Source organism: Athene cunicularia (assembly GCF_003259725.1).
Source record: "Athene cunicularia isolate RWA chromosome 15 unlocalized genomic scaffold, athCun1 chr15_part1, whole genome shotgun sequence".
NCBI lineage: Eukaryota > Metazoa > Chordata > Aves > Strigiformes > Strigidae > Athene > Athene cunicularia.
Window position 1 is genome coordinate 13,469,140 of NW_020799121.1, and position 15,799 is coordinate 13,484,938.

The 15,799-nt window shown below is 43.8% G+C and overlaps 1 protein-coding gene across 12 annotated transcripts in view; it reads right to left on the reverse strand.

Annotated features, from left to right (window-relative positions):
- Positions 1-605: 605 nt before the first annotated feature.
- The window catches only part of CLIP1 (CAP-Gly domain containing linker protein 1), a 71,209-nt gene continuing 56,015 nt past the window's right edge, over positions 606-15,799 (reverse strand). For 9 of the 12 annotated variants that reach the window (XM_026859499.1, XM_026859502.1, XM_026859500.1 and 6 more), the window contains 9 exons: positions 15,212-15,332; positions 10,001-10,053; positions 7,463-7,483; positions 4,530-4,647; positions 4,093-4,252; positions 3,283-3,332; positions 2,497-2,502; positions 1,859-1,983; positions 606-1,175 (listed from right to left, as the gene is read on the reverse strand). In XM_026859499.1, coding sequence (XP_026715300.1) covers positions 953-1,175; positions 1,859-1,983; positions 2,497-2,502; positions 3,283-3,332; positions 4,093-4,252; positions 4,530-4,647; positions 7,463-7,483; positions 10,001-10,053; positions 15,212-15,332 — 877 coding nt within the window. In that variant the 3' untranslated portion in view covers positions 606-952. The remainder of the gene's footprint in view (positions 1,176-1,858; positions 1,984-2,496; positions 2,503-3,282; positions 3,333-4,092; positions 4,253-4,529; positions 4,648-7,462; positions 7,484-10,000; positions 10,054-15,211; positions 15,333-15,799) is intronic. The other 3 variants (XM_026859501.1, XM_026859507.1, XM_026859498.1) reach the window with 2 other exon arrangements.

The following is a 15,799-nucleotide window of genomic DNA, read 5'->3' on the forward strand; positions in this document are numbered from 1 at the left end:
CCCCCCGGGCGCCCCTTCGGCCCCAACTGTCCCCCCCGGGCACCGCTTTTGCCCCAAGTGTCCCCCCCAGGCACCGGTTTGGTGTGAAGTGCCAACGTCCCACAGCGCTGCCGGCAGTTTTATTTCTATTTATTTACAGCGCAGCCGCAGGGTTTGTCCTCACACAGAGCCCGTTACCTTCATAACAGAACACAAAGATAGGAAGAAAAACACTTTTTTTTTTTCCAAAATATAACTTTAATATATATATGCATATATACACACACGCACACCACACACGCACTATATAGAAGCTGAAAGGATGCAAAACCGATGTCCCACGAACTGCTTGAGGTGTGCCACAGCATGTGCGTCTCTAACCCCCCCCGCCCCCCCCGGCAGCTCCGTTTCTTACCTGCTTCATGATTTCACGTTTCACACTGTCGTCAAACTGCAACCCCGAGCTCACGTTCACCGAGCGAAATCACAATCAAATGAGTAAACGAAGAGAAAGATGAAACATTTCTCAACCCAGTCCAGTGTCAAAAAAAGTTTAAAAATCTAAATGTACAAATTCAGCCTTAAAATGGTTTAGTGCAAATATGAAAATTAACAGCATAATTTTAAGGTATTTAAATAAGCTTTAATATAACTATAGTGCTTCGTTCCTATACATGTTTTCCCATCAACAGATGCAACAGCACGGGGGCATTTCTTGTTAAGAGCGGGACCAAACCCCGATCCTGGGAAGAAATAGCATAAAGTCATTTGTTAAATCATTTATTTATATTTTCACTTAAGTTTATTAAAGGGAGAGGGGGTATTTATTAGTGGAGAAGCAAAATATTTATCAAGAGGAATAGGAGCGAGGGGGATCAAGAAACGCTGTCCCTTCTCCTGACATTCAGCACACACGAATGCTGGTGGTATCAACGGTCGGGGCAGGCGCGGAGCCCGCCCGTCCCCTGGGCCGTTAGAAGGTCTCGTCGTCGTTGCAGTCGGCCGTCCAGTGCCCGAACACCTCGCAGGTGTCGCAGTAGGGTCGCTCCTCCCTCCTGCTGCCGTGGTGCGCCGAGTGCGGCGGCTCCTCCAGCATCTGCGCCTGCGTCGGACAGTCCTCGGTGTCGTGAAGATCAAAGCAGCCGCAGATATCGCAGAAGAGACGAGGTTTCTTCTTCGACAGGCTTTCTTCCTCACTGCAAGATCAGCACCAGCGCACGTCAAACAGGGTCCTTCTCCCTCTTCCAGGAGAAAGGCCTCTGCTCCCCTGCCCCGCCCCAGAAGCTGCCTCGTCATTCTTGAGACTGAGGAAGCGCCATGGTGGTCAACAATAAAAGATAATTACCAAAGCCCTTCTGGAGATCAGACATCTCAGCTGCCTTGCAGTACCTCCCCCGTTCCCTCATACTACAGTATTTACTAAACAAAGTGCTCTGTGTAAATATCCACGCAAATACAGGCATTATTTTAAAGAGAAACACATGTACCCTAATTTCTCTTTTCCCTCTATAGAAGAGAGCTGAAGTCACAGTATAACAAATAGGTTTTAGTTCTGCTTCTCCAGAGTGGATCTCCCCATCTCAGTGCAGCTCCTGGCCTCTGGAGAGCCAAGACTCTTCTTAATTCAGAAAGGGCCAAACTCGACCAAATCTGACAACAAACAGGTTACATCGGTGTTTGTGATCGCTCGCTACAGAGATCACTCTGCACCACCAGGTACAACCACAGAAACGGACCTAAAAGAGAAGGCTGGACTCAATCACCCTAAATTCAAGAGTAAGTTACATTTGTCCTTCCTGAGAGCTGAGACCAGGTTGGTGCATTGTGCAGGTGACAGAACTGACCACCACGAGCCACGGTTTTCCTGTAGGATTTATACCTGTCATAGTTATTTATCTCCTCTTCATTGCCATTGAGGGCGGCTTCACACATTCTTTGTATTTTTGAGTTCAATTCTTCATTTCTCCTTTGCAGATCTACAATCACTGAATTCAGGAAGTCAATCTATGACAGTCAAGAACAAGGACAGTCAGCAGGTTGAGGACAGCACTTCAGAGAAAGCGAGCAACAAGGGAATAACCCTCAAACTGACATGGGCAGAGCCACGTTATCTCTCAGCGCTGGATTGCTGGATGAGAGACACTGAGAAGGAGGGATGGGAACTTCCCAAGGGACCCCCGAGACCCTCAGTGCAATTTCTGTCCAGGGAACCAGAACTTCTGCCCAGCCAACACACCCGAGACGTTGGTGGGTCTCAACCCACCACTGTTCAATCAGGTTCTTTGTCTAATGTTCCATTTTGAGCATAAATCCAGTTGTAGATTCTGATCAGAACCAGCATCTCTGTTCCTCTGAACCCTCGGAGCTGTCCTGCAGGGGACACACCTGGTGGCATCTCCCAAAGCCAGAGTCACAGAGACCAGCAAGCCAGCGCTGCAGCAGCACTGCTGAACGTCATTAAGTAACCCCTGGCAAATTAACACAGTAAAATAAAGGAAGACAAGAAGTGGAACAAACCTCGTGCTGATTGGAAGGAAGGGTTGTCATCAGCAGGTGAATTCGAGGGGGCAGAAAAACAGAAAAAGATTGGTGCATGTTAACGACATTATTTCTGATCTCTGTACAGACTAGGAAGGACATTTTTTAATCGACATGACTGACATTAGTGATCTGACTTCTATAACAAGCAAAAGGTGCTTCTCTTCTAACGGTGTTTCCTCAGGCTGCCCGCTGCTGTGCTTCTCACGTTCATTATGGTTATCATACTCTTGACACATTTTTCCTGTTACCAAGCACGTGCTAACTGAGCAAACCCTTGCTCCGTTGCTGCCAGTTCTGCTTCACTCTGAGTGAAGTTCTGCAGTTAAGCAGCAGCGAAGATCAACATTTTCAACTGCAGAAGCTTAGAAGTAGCACAGGAGCTCAGGTAGCCCATTTCTCCAAGGTGGCAAGCACCACAGGTTCAAGGTCACACCCGGAGGCCCTCGGGAAGGCCAAGGAGCAGTTTGTGAGCGCGCTCTGCTGGGCTGCACCACACCAGCAGCCTGCAGGCCAACACCTCCCACCCCTGCTTCCCTGTTGGCTTCCTCACGTTCCAGTAACTGGAACTATTTCTCCAGTATTGCTCATCACTTGATTCTTAACATTTACAATCATTCGTATTTCCCTTCAGAAGCAGTTTACAAGCTAAATCTGCCCATTATAATCCTGATCTACAAAATCTGATAGGAACAAGTTGTTTGAAAAATACTCTGCCCCCAAACACGCAGCTGTTTTAGCATGCTGATGTTTCAGATCAAATACCTGCTTCTCTTTTGCAATTTCATCTTGAAGTAGATTAGCAGCAATGTCACCTTTAAAGAAAACAGAACAACAGAACCAAACAAGGTGTAAGTATCCAGTAATCTAAATGACAAAACACACAATGGCTTAGTCAGGGACTGAAATAATGTCACATAACAGCCTCTAGTCTCCAAAATATCTTAATTCTTGCTGCTTTCTAATCGGTGTAAGCTTCTGTAAGGACGACTTTGGGGAATTTTTTTGACCACTGCATGACAAAAGCATATTTAATACTGCATGTTAGTTATTAAAATACAAAAGATGTATGTATAGGGGACAGCTAACGTGGCCACACCCGCAGAGGAAAGCTCTGCTGAGAAAGGAGGCTGCAGTGACACGGAGCTTATCAAGCTCAAGCACAAAACGTGGGACTCCCAGGCTGGCGCTCAGGCAGGTGGTTTTATTATGATGCCTACACGCTACTTTACAGCAAGGAAAACCAGAACCAGTCTAAGAGAGGCCCTTGCACAGAACCCACACCGTGAGCAGGATGAAGTTTTCTGGCTTATGCACATGTTTCACTCCAAGTCAACCCGCCCCTTCGCCCCCCGGTGTAAATGGGGTTAACTGACACAGTCGGCAGCTTTTGCATTCTGCAGCTGGTCAGACGTTTTCCTTCCAGTCTTATGTGTGTCCTGCAACAGGAAAGTCACTTTTTCTCAGGAGGGTCAGTTAGTTAAACCTCCTTTTAACTATCTGGTTAACAATTGGCAAAGATCTGTACGATTAAAGCTGAAGGCACAGAGGCAGTAACGAGGGTCTCCCTTTTACCTGAGGAGCTCGTTACAGTTAAAGGCTGTTCGTTGTTTTCCTTGAGTTTTTGCTCCAAGTTCTTCACCTTTTCCTCAAGTTTCAATTTATCAGACTCCAGTGATTTAACCACTGACTGCAAGGTTTTTGCAGAAGCGTTTTCTCCACGGAGCACCGTGATCTGTAAGAATTATTTGAGAATGCTTAGGCCTTCCAGAATGAACTCACGGCACCGAGACAACATCCTTAGTACTGAGGGCTAAAGAGCCACCGAAAAGACACGCTAGAAGTCTCCTAAGCAGGCAGAGATACCCAAAGATTTATTCCTAAGGTTTAACTATGCTAAATTAATAAAGAAAAAGAATTAGGCAGCTCTTCAGTAGCAACCCTACAAAGCCATATGCTTCTAGCCATAACTTAATGTGAAATTAAGAATCATCCCACCATTTCTCATTTACCTCGTTTCTGAGTTTTTCCAGTTCCTCATCTTTTTGTGTGATCAAGGCACTAGTAACACTGATGGATTTTTGTAAAGATGCTCTCTCTTCATCGATTTCTTTTTTTAATGTTGATTCTCTAAAAGAAAACCAAATACAACCAGAAATCATCTAAAGAATAGATTCTTGTAGTCGCCTAAAAAAGTTTAATTTAATTTCAAGTATTAGACTACTGTAAGAAGTGATTCTTAAAAAGCAAATTTCGATTCAGTACTTGACTAAGATTTTATATATGTATAAATATTTCAGATATTACAACTGTGGAAACAAAGCAAAGACTTTACCTAGGTAGTACATGCCAGAATCTGCAAATCATCGTATCCATTTGAATTTAAAGAAGCAAGTTAATAGACTGGGGAGATACAGGATAAACAAACATGTTGCACAATGTTCCACAAAGCCTAACTTCAGAGTTTTGTTACTTCTGGAAAATTATTAACAAGCAACAAAACATACATGCAAAGCTCATTATACAAGTTGTCATGCAAAGCATGGATGATGCTGGAAATATCAGCTGGTCCTCACTAATTTCAATAACATTATTTCCTGAAACACATACTTTAAGGTTTCTGGGCCTTTAGTAACTACTGTTTCAGCACAAAACCACGTGGGATTTGGTTTAATTCATGGAAGAAGGGTTAAAAAGAACTCCAGAGCAGGCACAAACCCCTTCTGTGTAGCCATGCCCAGATCTCCCAACCTCTTCAGCTGATGTAATGAGACACAACTTCTGCCTACAAGCCCTGTCCTGACAGTGACCTTCAGGCATCCCAGCTCTGACATCCCCACAACGGGCACCAACGCGTTTTCCTGACAGGTCACAGAGCACACTCAGAGGAGCAACTGTCCTCTGATGCGAGGACTATCGCTACAGAGCTGAAAGGTTTTTTTTTTGTTGTTTGTTTTTTTAAATAAATTGTTACTCCAAAATCTATCTTTACTTTTCTAGAAGAGAAACTTGCATTTCAGAGCCCGAGGCAGTGCCCAGCAGCTCTCAACTCTCCGAGCTCCTGCAGGCTGCAGCCAGTTTTCTGTGCAGTTCTGTCCATCTCGGTCTGGAGGATCACGGTCGCATGGCCGTGAGCTGCTTCTTACTACCTGAGAGTGCTGAGGCCGAACGAGGCTGCCTGAGTGCGTACCCACTACACAAAAAGCAGGAAGTAGCCAAGAATTCAAAGATCCCAAGTGACCTAACGATTTCATTTAAGTCATTAAACCAAATTACACTTTCTTAGGGCTGTTCAAGGGATGGAGCAGAGCACGTCCTTGTGTGACAATGCTCGGTAGGTTACGTTATGTTAAGTTCAAACGGAAAAGTTTTCGTATCTACAGTTAGTGAGAGCCACGATACCCAGACCATGAAATACAGTAAATCTCACCGACTCGAGATAAATAGGAAACTCAACAATGAGAGCACAATTAATGCAATTCTTTCATTGTTAAGATTACACTTGGGGATGGAAGCAGCAAGTGGAGAATCTGGGGTTTAGAAAAGCTGATGCGGCTACCAAACAAGAACCAAAAGGTTGATTTTGGCTTGGGTATATTTTTACAATGAGAGAATTAATATAAGCAGCAACACAACAAATTGCAGACTGCATGAACTTGCCTTCAAATACAAGTCATACTCCTGTTAATAAAACCCCAAAGGGCAACAGCATTTAGCAGGCCTCCTCGCCAACCCTGGTTCAGCAAAGCCCTGAAAGTGTGACAGCACTCTGTGCTCTTCAGCAGGGTCACATACATGCTCCAGCCTAACCCATGTTGTTTTTAAATGCTTTGCTGAATTGGATCAAAAGCACAGGGCGGTGCTGGCAGAAGGCAGCTGCCGTCTCCAACCCACGGAGCTGCAAATCCAGCCTTTACTGGAAAGTCCGTCTGGAAGTTGTTGCTCACAAGCTCTGCTGTACCTGAGACTCACCCGGGGTTCCTTTGCTATACACACAGCTGTTGGAGGGCAGATGGAAACCCCAGTGACCCATCTCACGTTCAAGAGCTTGTTATTCAGCCAATGTTTCCACTTTTTGGTCAGATCTTTACCTTAGAGATCAAGACCAAACACATGCTTTTGTACAAACATAGTTAAACTTGCCGTTTAGTGGGCTTGGCTTCAACCACCACAAGCATTTAGGTGGTTGAAAAAAAGGCAAACAGTTTGTGAGCATATAAATACATATTTACAAATTCAATATAGGAGTTGAGAATGTTGTAACACAAGGGGAGAGAAACAAGGGGAGAAAAGAGAAAACAAGAGGAGGGGGGAAAAAGGTCCCTGTAATGTAGCATTGTTTTTTTCTTTCACAGGGCAGTCTCTCCAGGAAAGATGCTTTACAGCTCCAGTTGGAGGCCCTCTAAAATGTTGAAACTGGAAAACTTACAAGTATAGTAGGTATATGTCACTACTTATACGTAAGTGTGGATCACAGTTCACTTCCAGCATCAGCTGAGTCTACCCCACCAATGCTCTCAGCTCCTGCATCGTTCGTAGTATGATTCATATGAGGGAGAGTAAGGAGCATATGTTGAATGTGAAATAACTACGTACTGATAACTTGCAAGGAAAATCTTGTGGAAACTATTTATTTATCAGGAGGAAAAAAAAAAAAAATTTGATCCGGTGAACTTAAAACTTTTCCCCTGCCAATTCAAGCCCAAAATACCTGCTTGCCAGCAGGGATTTAAAAAACCCCCATCAATACAAATTATTTTGTCATTTCACAAGGCAGCTTAAAATTTCACTTTCTTGAGGAGGTTAAACCACATTTTGAACAGTGTGTAGAAGTCACGGGAGAGAGAGAGGTTTTTTTGTTTTGTTTTAACATAAAAAAAAATAAAGATCACCCAGATTCTTCCCTTACTACAAAAATAAGAAATTCTAAGAATGAAGCAAATACCTTAAAGTGTTACTGGGCAAGCTTTAAAAATGCAAGATAACAAGAACCACATGTTAGAAACATGGAGTAGAAATGGAAAATACTGTAAGGAACAACTAAATTTGCACCAAGGGGCTTTTTTGTTTTGGTAAAAAAGATAGACTTTTTATAAATATATATATATATATATATATAGCTGAGTATTTTACAAAACAAAAGCAAGACACCAAGGGACAAAGGCAGCCAAAATATGTACAACAACTTTACTTAAAAAAAAAATAAATTATTTATTGTAACGTGGATAGACTTTCTTGAGTCTTACCATTAAAGACACACAGATATAGCAAAGGAAGCAAGGGTAGGAAAGGGAAGAGAGAGGAATGAAATGAGTATCGATAAATAGCGCAAGCTCAAAGACAGTAAGACAGTTAGCAACCCACAATGAACCTAATGAGCTGAAGTAACACAGAACCCCCTTAGATTCATAAATCTCTAACCCCTGTCACTCCTAGCAGGACTATTTCCTAGAGGGAGCTGCTGAAATAGAGGAAGAGAATTCCTGTGGGTGGAAGGCTGGTGAGAAGACCACTGCTAGAGATTTGACCTAATCGAAACAAAAAGATGTCTCTTCTTCACTATCTCAAATTCTTAAGACAAAAGGAAGAAATCATCGCTCATCTCACCACCAACTTCAGTGGAATTTGGGAATTTATAGAGACTCATTTTTATTTAATTAGCTCTCCATTCAGCCTAACTTTGTTAGCAAACCGTGCCCTGTGCTGGTGTATTCTGACCCCTCATGGCCTGCAGTCTGCTTCAGCGAGGTTGGCTGTTTCTTGTATTGTATTGGAGTTTATTCAGCACTGTTGAGGAATGTCGTTAAGCCACTCACAAACTCGGGCATCTCGGCGTAACCAACTGAAGGTAAAGTAATGTTAAAATTCACTTGAACGATTTCATAATTATCTAGATTATTTCAGGCAGCTCACACAGGGGAAAAAACGGGAGAAGGAAAATTGGAGCCACACACCTTTTTTTTTTTTTTTTAATAACTTACTAAAGAATCTGTTTCTTAAAATGTATATGGAACAGAACTGCTGGAAAGTATTGAATGAATCTTGGGGCCCCACTCCCTCCTTCCCTCGAGTAACTTTCAGGTGTTACACTATTTAACATACATGTTTGTAAACACATTAAATAAACAGGCTACAAACAGCATTCTAAGCTGTCAGCAGCACTAACATCCTCCTTTCCCTTCCCTTCCTCCACATCGAATATGCTGGAGATGATCCCCACTTGGTGTCAACATACTAATTATTGTGGATGTCAATACACCAGCTCAAGATTTGTCTCCTTATCTTCTCCCTCACCTTAAAAAAAAAAATCTCTTGACCTTAAAAAAAAAATCCTTCATCTTTATTAAGATGATGATAACTGTCAGTTATTTTTCTATTTTGCTGTTCTATGCAGCTAAAGGCCAAGTGATGCAGTTCATGAGGTTGGCTGGGGCTGGAGGCTCAGCTGCTCACTTGCTGCTGTCTAACAACTGCTCAGACTCGGACACCCTGAGGGGGCTGTAGCGGGCGCACACCCCGAGGGGGCTGTCGAAGGCCGTGGGATACAGCAGGGCATGACCCACCTCCCAGACAACAGGCTTCTAGGGAATAAACAAGGGACAGCAAGTAACACTGAGTAGCTAAGGATGTGCATAAATACCAAAGTGCCACTTGCTGTTCTTCGTGGTGACCATTATAAATTCAGGAAATTTAACAGGGGTTGGTTTGTTTTTCCTGGAACACATTTGGTGTCATGGAGAGCTGCATCTTTTGCTAAGGATTTATATAACTGCTTCTGAAAAGCCCACATTGTCCTAAAGACATCGTGGCACTCAGCCATTAGCCTTCCACACCCGTACTGCAGAAAGACAGTAAATTTTGTAACTTGGGATCATTTATTGAACAGCACAGTTTACAAATAGATGCCCCAGTCACTCAGGACAAATCTCCTGGTACTGAAAAACAGTGCTGAATGAACTGCAATAATTACTGCCACAACGAACTCAAAATCCCAGAATTACAAGAACAAGCCATTCAACACTGCGTAACTGCAGCCTTGCTTGCTTTCTTTTTTTTCCCTCTTAATAACAACGCTCCTCAGCATCACTGTATTTTTCCGTTACTCCTTAAGAACCTGAGGGGTCAGACCTGTAGGCATGCATTTTTCTCAGACTGAGGGACAATCCAATATTCCAGAGCAGACTAAAACCAAACACTGAACTGGTTACTGAAAATGAAAAGAACTGCTACAATGCAAGAGGTGCAGGACTAAAGAGGAAACAGTAAAGACCACTGCTTACATTAATACAGTTACACTTCCTTCTCACTTTAAATAAAGAAAATATGGAAGGTGCCATCTACAATCCAACGTGTGTAACAACCTCAGCACTTTTTAACTATGATAAAACAGAAAAGAACCCCTTGCTTAGCAGTGTTCTTATGTTTTCTGAAGTTTGCTGTAGGGCTGTATACGTAAACACACATCAGAAAAAAACCAACTTACCTCTTTTTCATTTCTAATAACTGGTTATTGAGAACTGATCTCTCCTCTTCCAGCTAAAACACAAGTACAAGGAGACTACAGTTAATACACTAAGGATTGTTTCCTTAGTATAATTTATCAGAGCATCATTATCATCATAAAATGAACGTGGGACAGGCTACAGAGCCTAAAAATCCTCAAAGTAATCGATTTTCTGCTAGGACACCACACGCACACAAACACAAATTGTTCAGTGACCAAGAACATCAGCTAGTGAGGAGCTACTACTGCGTTACACCCTGTTTTCATGTCCTGGGCACACGAGAGAGGTGTGAGGCCACCACTGCCTCGTGCCCTATTTCCAGGCCCACACACACCAAGGAGAACCGAACTGTGAGGTTTTGGTGTGCCTGGCAATGAAGTTTAGCCCAGGAGTGGTGAATTACTGGGTTTGCTGTTGTTTTGACCTGGATAATTGTACTACTGATCCGTATTTGTTACTGTACCATTATTTTGAGATAAATTATTGATCCCTAAAGCTGTTAGTCTGGTGTTTGTTACCATATCCGGAACCTGTAAGTCAGTGGTGCCACCCTAACCCCTTACAACTTCAGCTGAAAATATTGTTGCTGCAGGTTCTCGTGGTCCAGACTGGCAGGCACAGAGAGCTTTTAGAAAAGCAAAACAAACCAAACACCATAATTTGTACAACAAAAGTGTAAAGCCCCACCACAAACACCGGGGTAACTGAACTGCTGATAAGGTTATGAAATGATCTATTTTTCAGGCCATTTATTTATTTTTCACCATCTCCTCCTTTCTTCTTACTCAGTGGCCCAAGTCAGCAATTACTGCCCTGCAGAACTGGTTATAGGAGCAACTACCTGCACCTTGACTTGAACACAATCTCCCCTTAGATCTCCCAAGGGTTCAGGGTTCACCCACAAGGTCAGCGAGACAAACATTTGTCACGGAAACCTCGGAGCCCCGGGAACAGCAGCAAACACTATTTTACTGGCTAAATACTTCCAGCCCTTTGCAGACATTCAGGTTTGGCAGAGACAGGCACAGAAAGCGTTAAGCAAGTTCCAATGAGAAGGAAGGTTGTCTGTCAGCCTCCAATTCTCAGCTAAATGCAGCTCACCTAGATAATGAGTCTCCTCCATATTTTCTGACAACTTACCTTCTCCTTTCACATACTGTGACGCTGTTAAGCCCTTCAGGTTTAAGATTAATTGGTGTCCTTTTGCTGGGGTTTAATCAGACAGCTTTATTGATATGAAAAATAGATACAAGAAGGGTGTAGAGAGACTTACAATGAGAAGTCTTAAAGCAAATCTGTCTCTCTCAAGAAAAGTGACCACTGCTATGGGGGTATGGCCAAATATTTCCTGCGGGCAAATCAGACCCAGGAATTGCAGCAGCAGCACAAAGTACACCTCGTTTCCAAGAAATTTTGTCTGCTTCCTACACAGAGACAGCCTGTATGAACTCCTTACATCTGTACAGACTGATGACATAAAAAAGAAGGAAAAAATATGAAAATTCTGAGAACTGTTTCACCTGTAAATCCCAGTGAGCTGCACGTTATTCAGCCGCTTCTCCAGAACCCGCTCTGACAGCTGTGGCCCCTCTCCCCCCTCAGACTCACGTTGCAATCTCCTGTCCATCACACTTTTCGAGCTGTTTTTTTTGACTACTTTTCCTCTACCAGCACTAGCATTTCTCTATGGTCACACTGTGCAGCATTAACCTGGCCACATTCTACAAACAAATCACTTCGTTTCACCCTCCTCGAGCTTAATTTTCTGGTGTTTATGCTCTTGACTGCTGCTTGCAATCGGAAAAACCTCACACTGACCGGATTCACCCCTGGCTACCCAGAGGCCATGTCCACAGAGCTCCATGACACTCTCCTCCCCTGCCCCAAACACACCTCAGCTATTTCCCAGTTTCTTTTAGGAAAAGACTGTGGTGCCTTTTTTAACTCTGAAAACCCTTCAGTATTTGTGGAGTGCTCCCATAAACCCTGCATCTCTCCTCCCTTTCAGCTCCCTGCTTGGCTGTGGAGAGGCGAGTGATTTTTGTACAGACTGAGACAGAAGTGAATTTAAAAAGAGAGAAAAATAAAGGACAAGATGACAGTGGAGTTGTGCAGCTTCTAAACCCCTGTTGCAGCTGCGTGGGTCATGGATCAAGCCTTGAGCAGTTTCTGCCTGTAGACGGGGAGAAATGACACCCCTTCCCTCAACATTTCTCCTGCAATCCACTCATTCTCTCATTACCCTCCGAGCAGACTTCTCACACACCTTTAATAAAAGATGGACCAGCTGAGCTAGTAGATGTTTCGACACTTTTTCCAATGAAGTTAAAATGCCTGGACAGGTCTGAGGCTCCCAAAATACCACATCAAGCAAGCCAGAAAAGTTCCTCAAGCTCAGTATCTATCTGACTGGGAATCTTTAACTAATTACAAACAGCTAATTATTTATGGATCGATACAGAAAAGCACCCCTCAGCATCTCTAGTACAAGACACTTTAACCTTTAGATGTCAGGATAAATCATTCATGAAACAGTATTCATTAATTTTGCAAAGTGTGCCACATGCAGCCACAGATTCACTAACCCAATTGACTTGCTAGAATTTATACAGTTACCATAGTAACCGCTCAAAATACTTAAAACATATGCTTGCTACCTTTCCTACTGCATTTTAACAGGCACATGCACAGAACCTCACACAGACCAAAGCTCTGCTACATTCTGTGCTTTCCTCTCTGCTGTCCAATTTTTCAGTACCCCCTGCAGAAAATGCAGCTCCATGAGCCATCCTGTCCCCTGTTAAACCTCGTCATTGCCACCACAGACATTTCTTCTCTAAAATCGAATCGAGCAATTCTTCACAGAAACATTTTTTCCACTCCTCCCCCAGACAGCCTGAACCGAGGAAGCCCAGAGCATGCTGCACCCTGGTGCCTAAACACAACGTGCTTTCACCCCGGGTAGAACTGGGGGGGGATCCCCGAGACTGTGAGAATCCTCAGCGCTGGGCGGTTTTCTTGCCATTTCATGAAGAGAACCCAGCAGCAGCAAAGGTAGAGCAAGGGGACTGTAAGTTTAGGTTGGGTAAGATCTAAAGGAAAAATAAAAAAAAGGAAAGAAATCCTACTCTTCAGGGTCACAGCAGGTTTCTGTGACCTACAGGTTAGTACTTTACAGCCTCCAAATGAGACAGGGAACGCTTTTTAGGAGCAACCCCGAAACAGGAACAATCTGGGCAGGTGGACCACGTGTCTCACCAACAAGAGGTGAACAATACTAAGCTGAGAAGAGCTGCACTCATTAGTGACGTGACGCTCAGCAGGAAACAAGCATTTCTAGATGACATCATTTTGCCTTCGTTCCTTTGGCCACAACGGAGCTCCCTGGAACACCAGATGCCTCTTCCACTTTTTTAGGAGGCCATGCAGTTCACTAGACCTAAAGACACCATAGCCCAAATACTATGTTTAGAAAATGCAGCAGATGGCATTCCCACGTTCCCAAGATTCAGGTTACATCTTCCTCGCAGAAGAGGACGTAAGGCAACACGAACGGCTGAAGAAGGCAAACAGAGTGTTTCTCCAAGCTTCAGCAGATCTTCCAGATCTTTGATCTTGGAGCAATGTACTCCCGGGCAGAAAAGGCCACGTTGCAAGTGAACTGAGAATACTCCAGTTTGCAAGATAACTGACTAATCCCCGTGCGTCACCGAGCGCGCTCTCTCCTGGCCACGAGATCCCCAGGCAGCAGGAGCAGGACTCTGTGGCAAGGTCACCTGGGAACAACGGTGGCCACAGAGGGAGGAGATGGCCCTGAGCGCTGCCAGCCTACGCCTGGGGGCCGAAGGGTCCCCTCCCTCGGGAATTGCTGTGTATCAACTCCAGCTACATACCACAGGCAGAAAGATCTGACCAGTGCTGCTGAATCCTCTTCAAGTTACAACTCTTTCTGAAAATAACAGGTTGCCTCAAAGATTCTGAAATAATTTAAGAAAACATGTGGGAGTGGGGAGCAGAGCTCCCACTGGCTGTTTAGGATGACAGCGTTCTCTTACCACACCACTACTCAGATGCAGCATGAGTCAGTGGTGGAGCCCACACGTCTGGGACTCTTGTTAATCATCTCCAAAGGCTCTTCAGGATGAAGCAGCTCGTGCATTACTCCTGTCAGCAGACAAAAGGGTTGAAAAGCTGGCCTGATCTGCAGTCACCCATTCTCAGTATTTCAAAATAGGACCGTCTGGGGAAAAGCCAGCCTCTTGGCTTCAAAAATATTAGTCTGTGTTGCAGGTTGGTGAGACCTGTCTCACTGTCACTGGGAAGAGGCACACCTCTCTTCTGCACAAGTGCCATCCCAGCAAGGCAACATATAAATCCAAGTCTCCTACGTGCTTGCTTTTGGAAAAGTTATTCCTAAAATGTCTTTGTGGTGTGGCTATCACAGGAACTGCTCCACAAGAACTAAACCCTCCATATTTAATGGCTGTAAATCTAATTTCTCTTTTGGCAAGTACTAGTGGTGTAAGCTGTGTAACTCAGCCCGTACTTTAAAAATTCCAGCAACATGTTAAAATGTAATAGGACAAAATAATTAAAAAAAATATTTATGAGAGTCATCGTCTCCTCTATAAACTACCACCAGAAAAGCATCTTGCATCGATTCTACCCCTCTACTGGCTGCAGCACTGTTCCTGTACATGCACAGTAAGAAGTTGAAGCAAGCTTACACGTGCATAGCGCTTTTTAGAGACAGAGTCCAACCAAGTAGTTTTAAATTGTATTCAGAAATACATCCTAAATACTCTTTTTTTTTTGTGGGAAGGAAGAGCAGGAAAAAGGAGGAGAATTAAATAGATTTCCTTAGTACTGGATAGATGGAGATTTCCACAGTTGTATAACAAAATTACTCCCGACAGAAATAGCAAGTGTCTGTTAATACATTTGACTAAAGCATATTTAATTTATGCTTATTCTCAGGCCTCCTAAGTATCCTTCGCAGGTTACGTAACCTTCTGTCAGCCTGCAGTTCTAACCTCCCAATGCAGGTGGCTTCCAAATTTATTTTAAAACATTCTCAGAACAACTCATCTTGCAAGCACAAACATGCAGTGCAACGTCACCCAGGCACCAGCGGAAACAGCACGCACAGCACTTGCACCAGAGATCAGGAAACGTTCCAGCCACTCTACCTTCTGATGACTTGTGACTTCGTCCCTGCTCCTGCCCAGCTCCTCGGCAAGTTTCACGTTCTCCTCTTGCAAAGCTGCAAGCTGCTGGGACTTCTGAGCTGCTGCCAGCTTGAGCGCTTCGCTGCGAGGACAGAGAGTGCATCGTTACCATAGGAACGAGAGAGGCAAGAAAAAACTGTGGGAGAGATTCTGCTTCGCAGCTTGGAAAAATACATCTAGGTCACGTGTCTAATGGGATCTATAATAAAGGTGACAATCTATACCTCAAGTGCACAGGGGTAGGTTTACCCCTGAAAAGCAGTAGCAGCACAAAACTCCTTTTCCTTTACATGTATCAGATACTCAGAGAAATGGAAGGTAAGTTTAGACTGTGAGTTCTGCATGCTTCCAACCATTAGCAAATGCTTGGCTTCAGAAATATAGGGTAGGCTTTGGCAAGAGTGTTGGCAAGGTTTATAGCCTAGACTTTCTCAGGAGTGAATTCTGTAGCCAGAGGTAAAACACGAGGGGGGAAAAAAAAAGGGGGGGGGAAATAAATAATAAAAAAAAATCTTACAGTTCCTCTTATTTAAATACTCCCTACAAGGA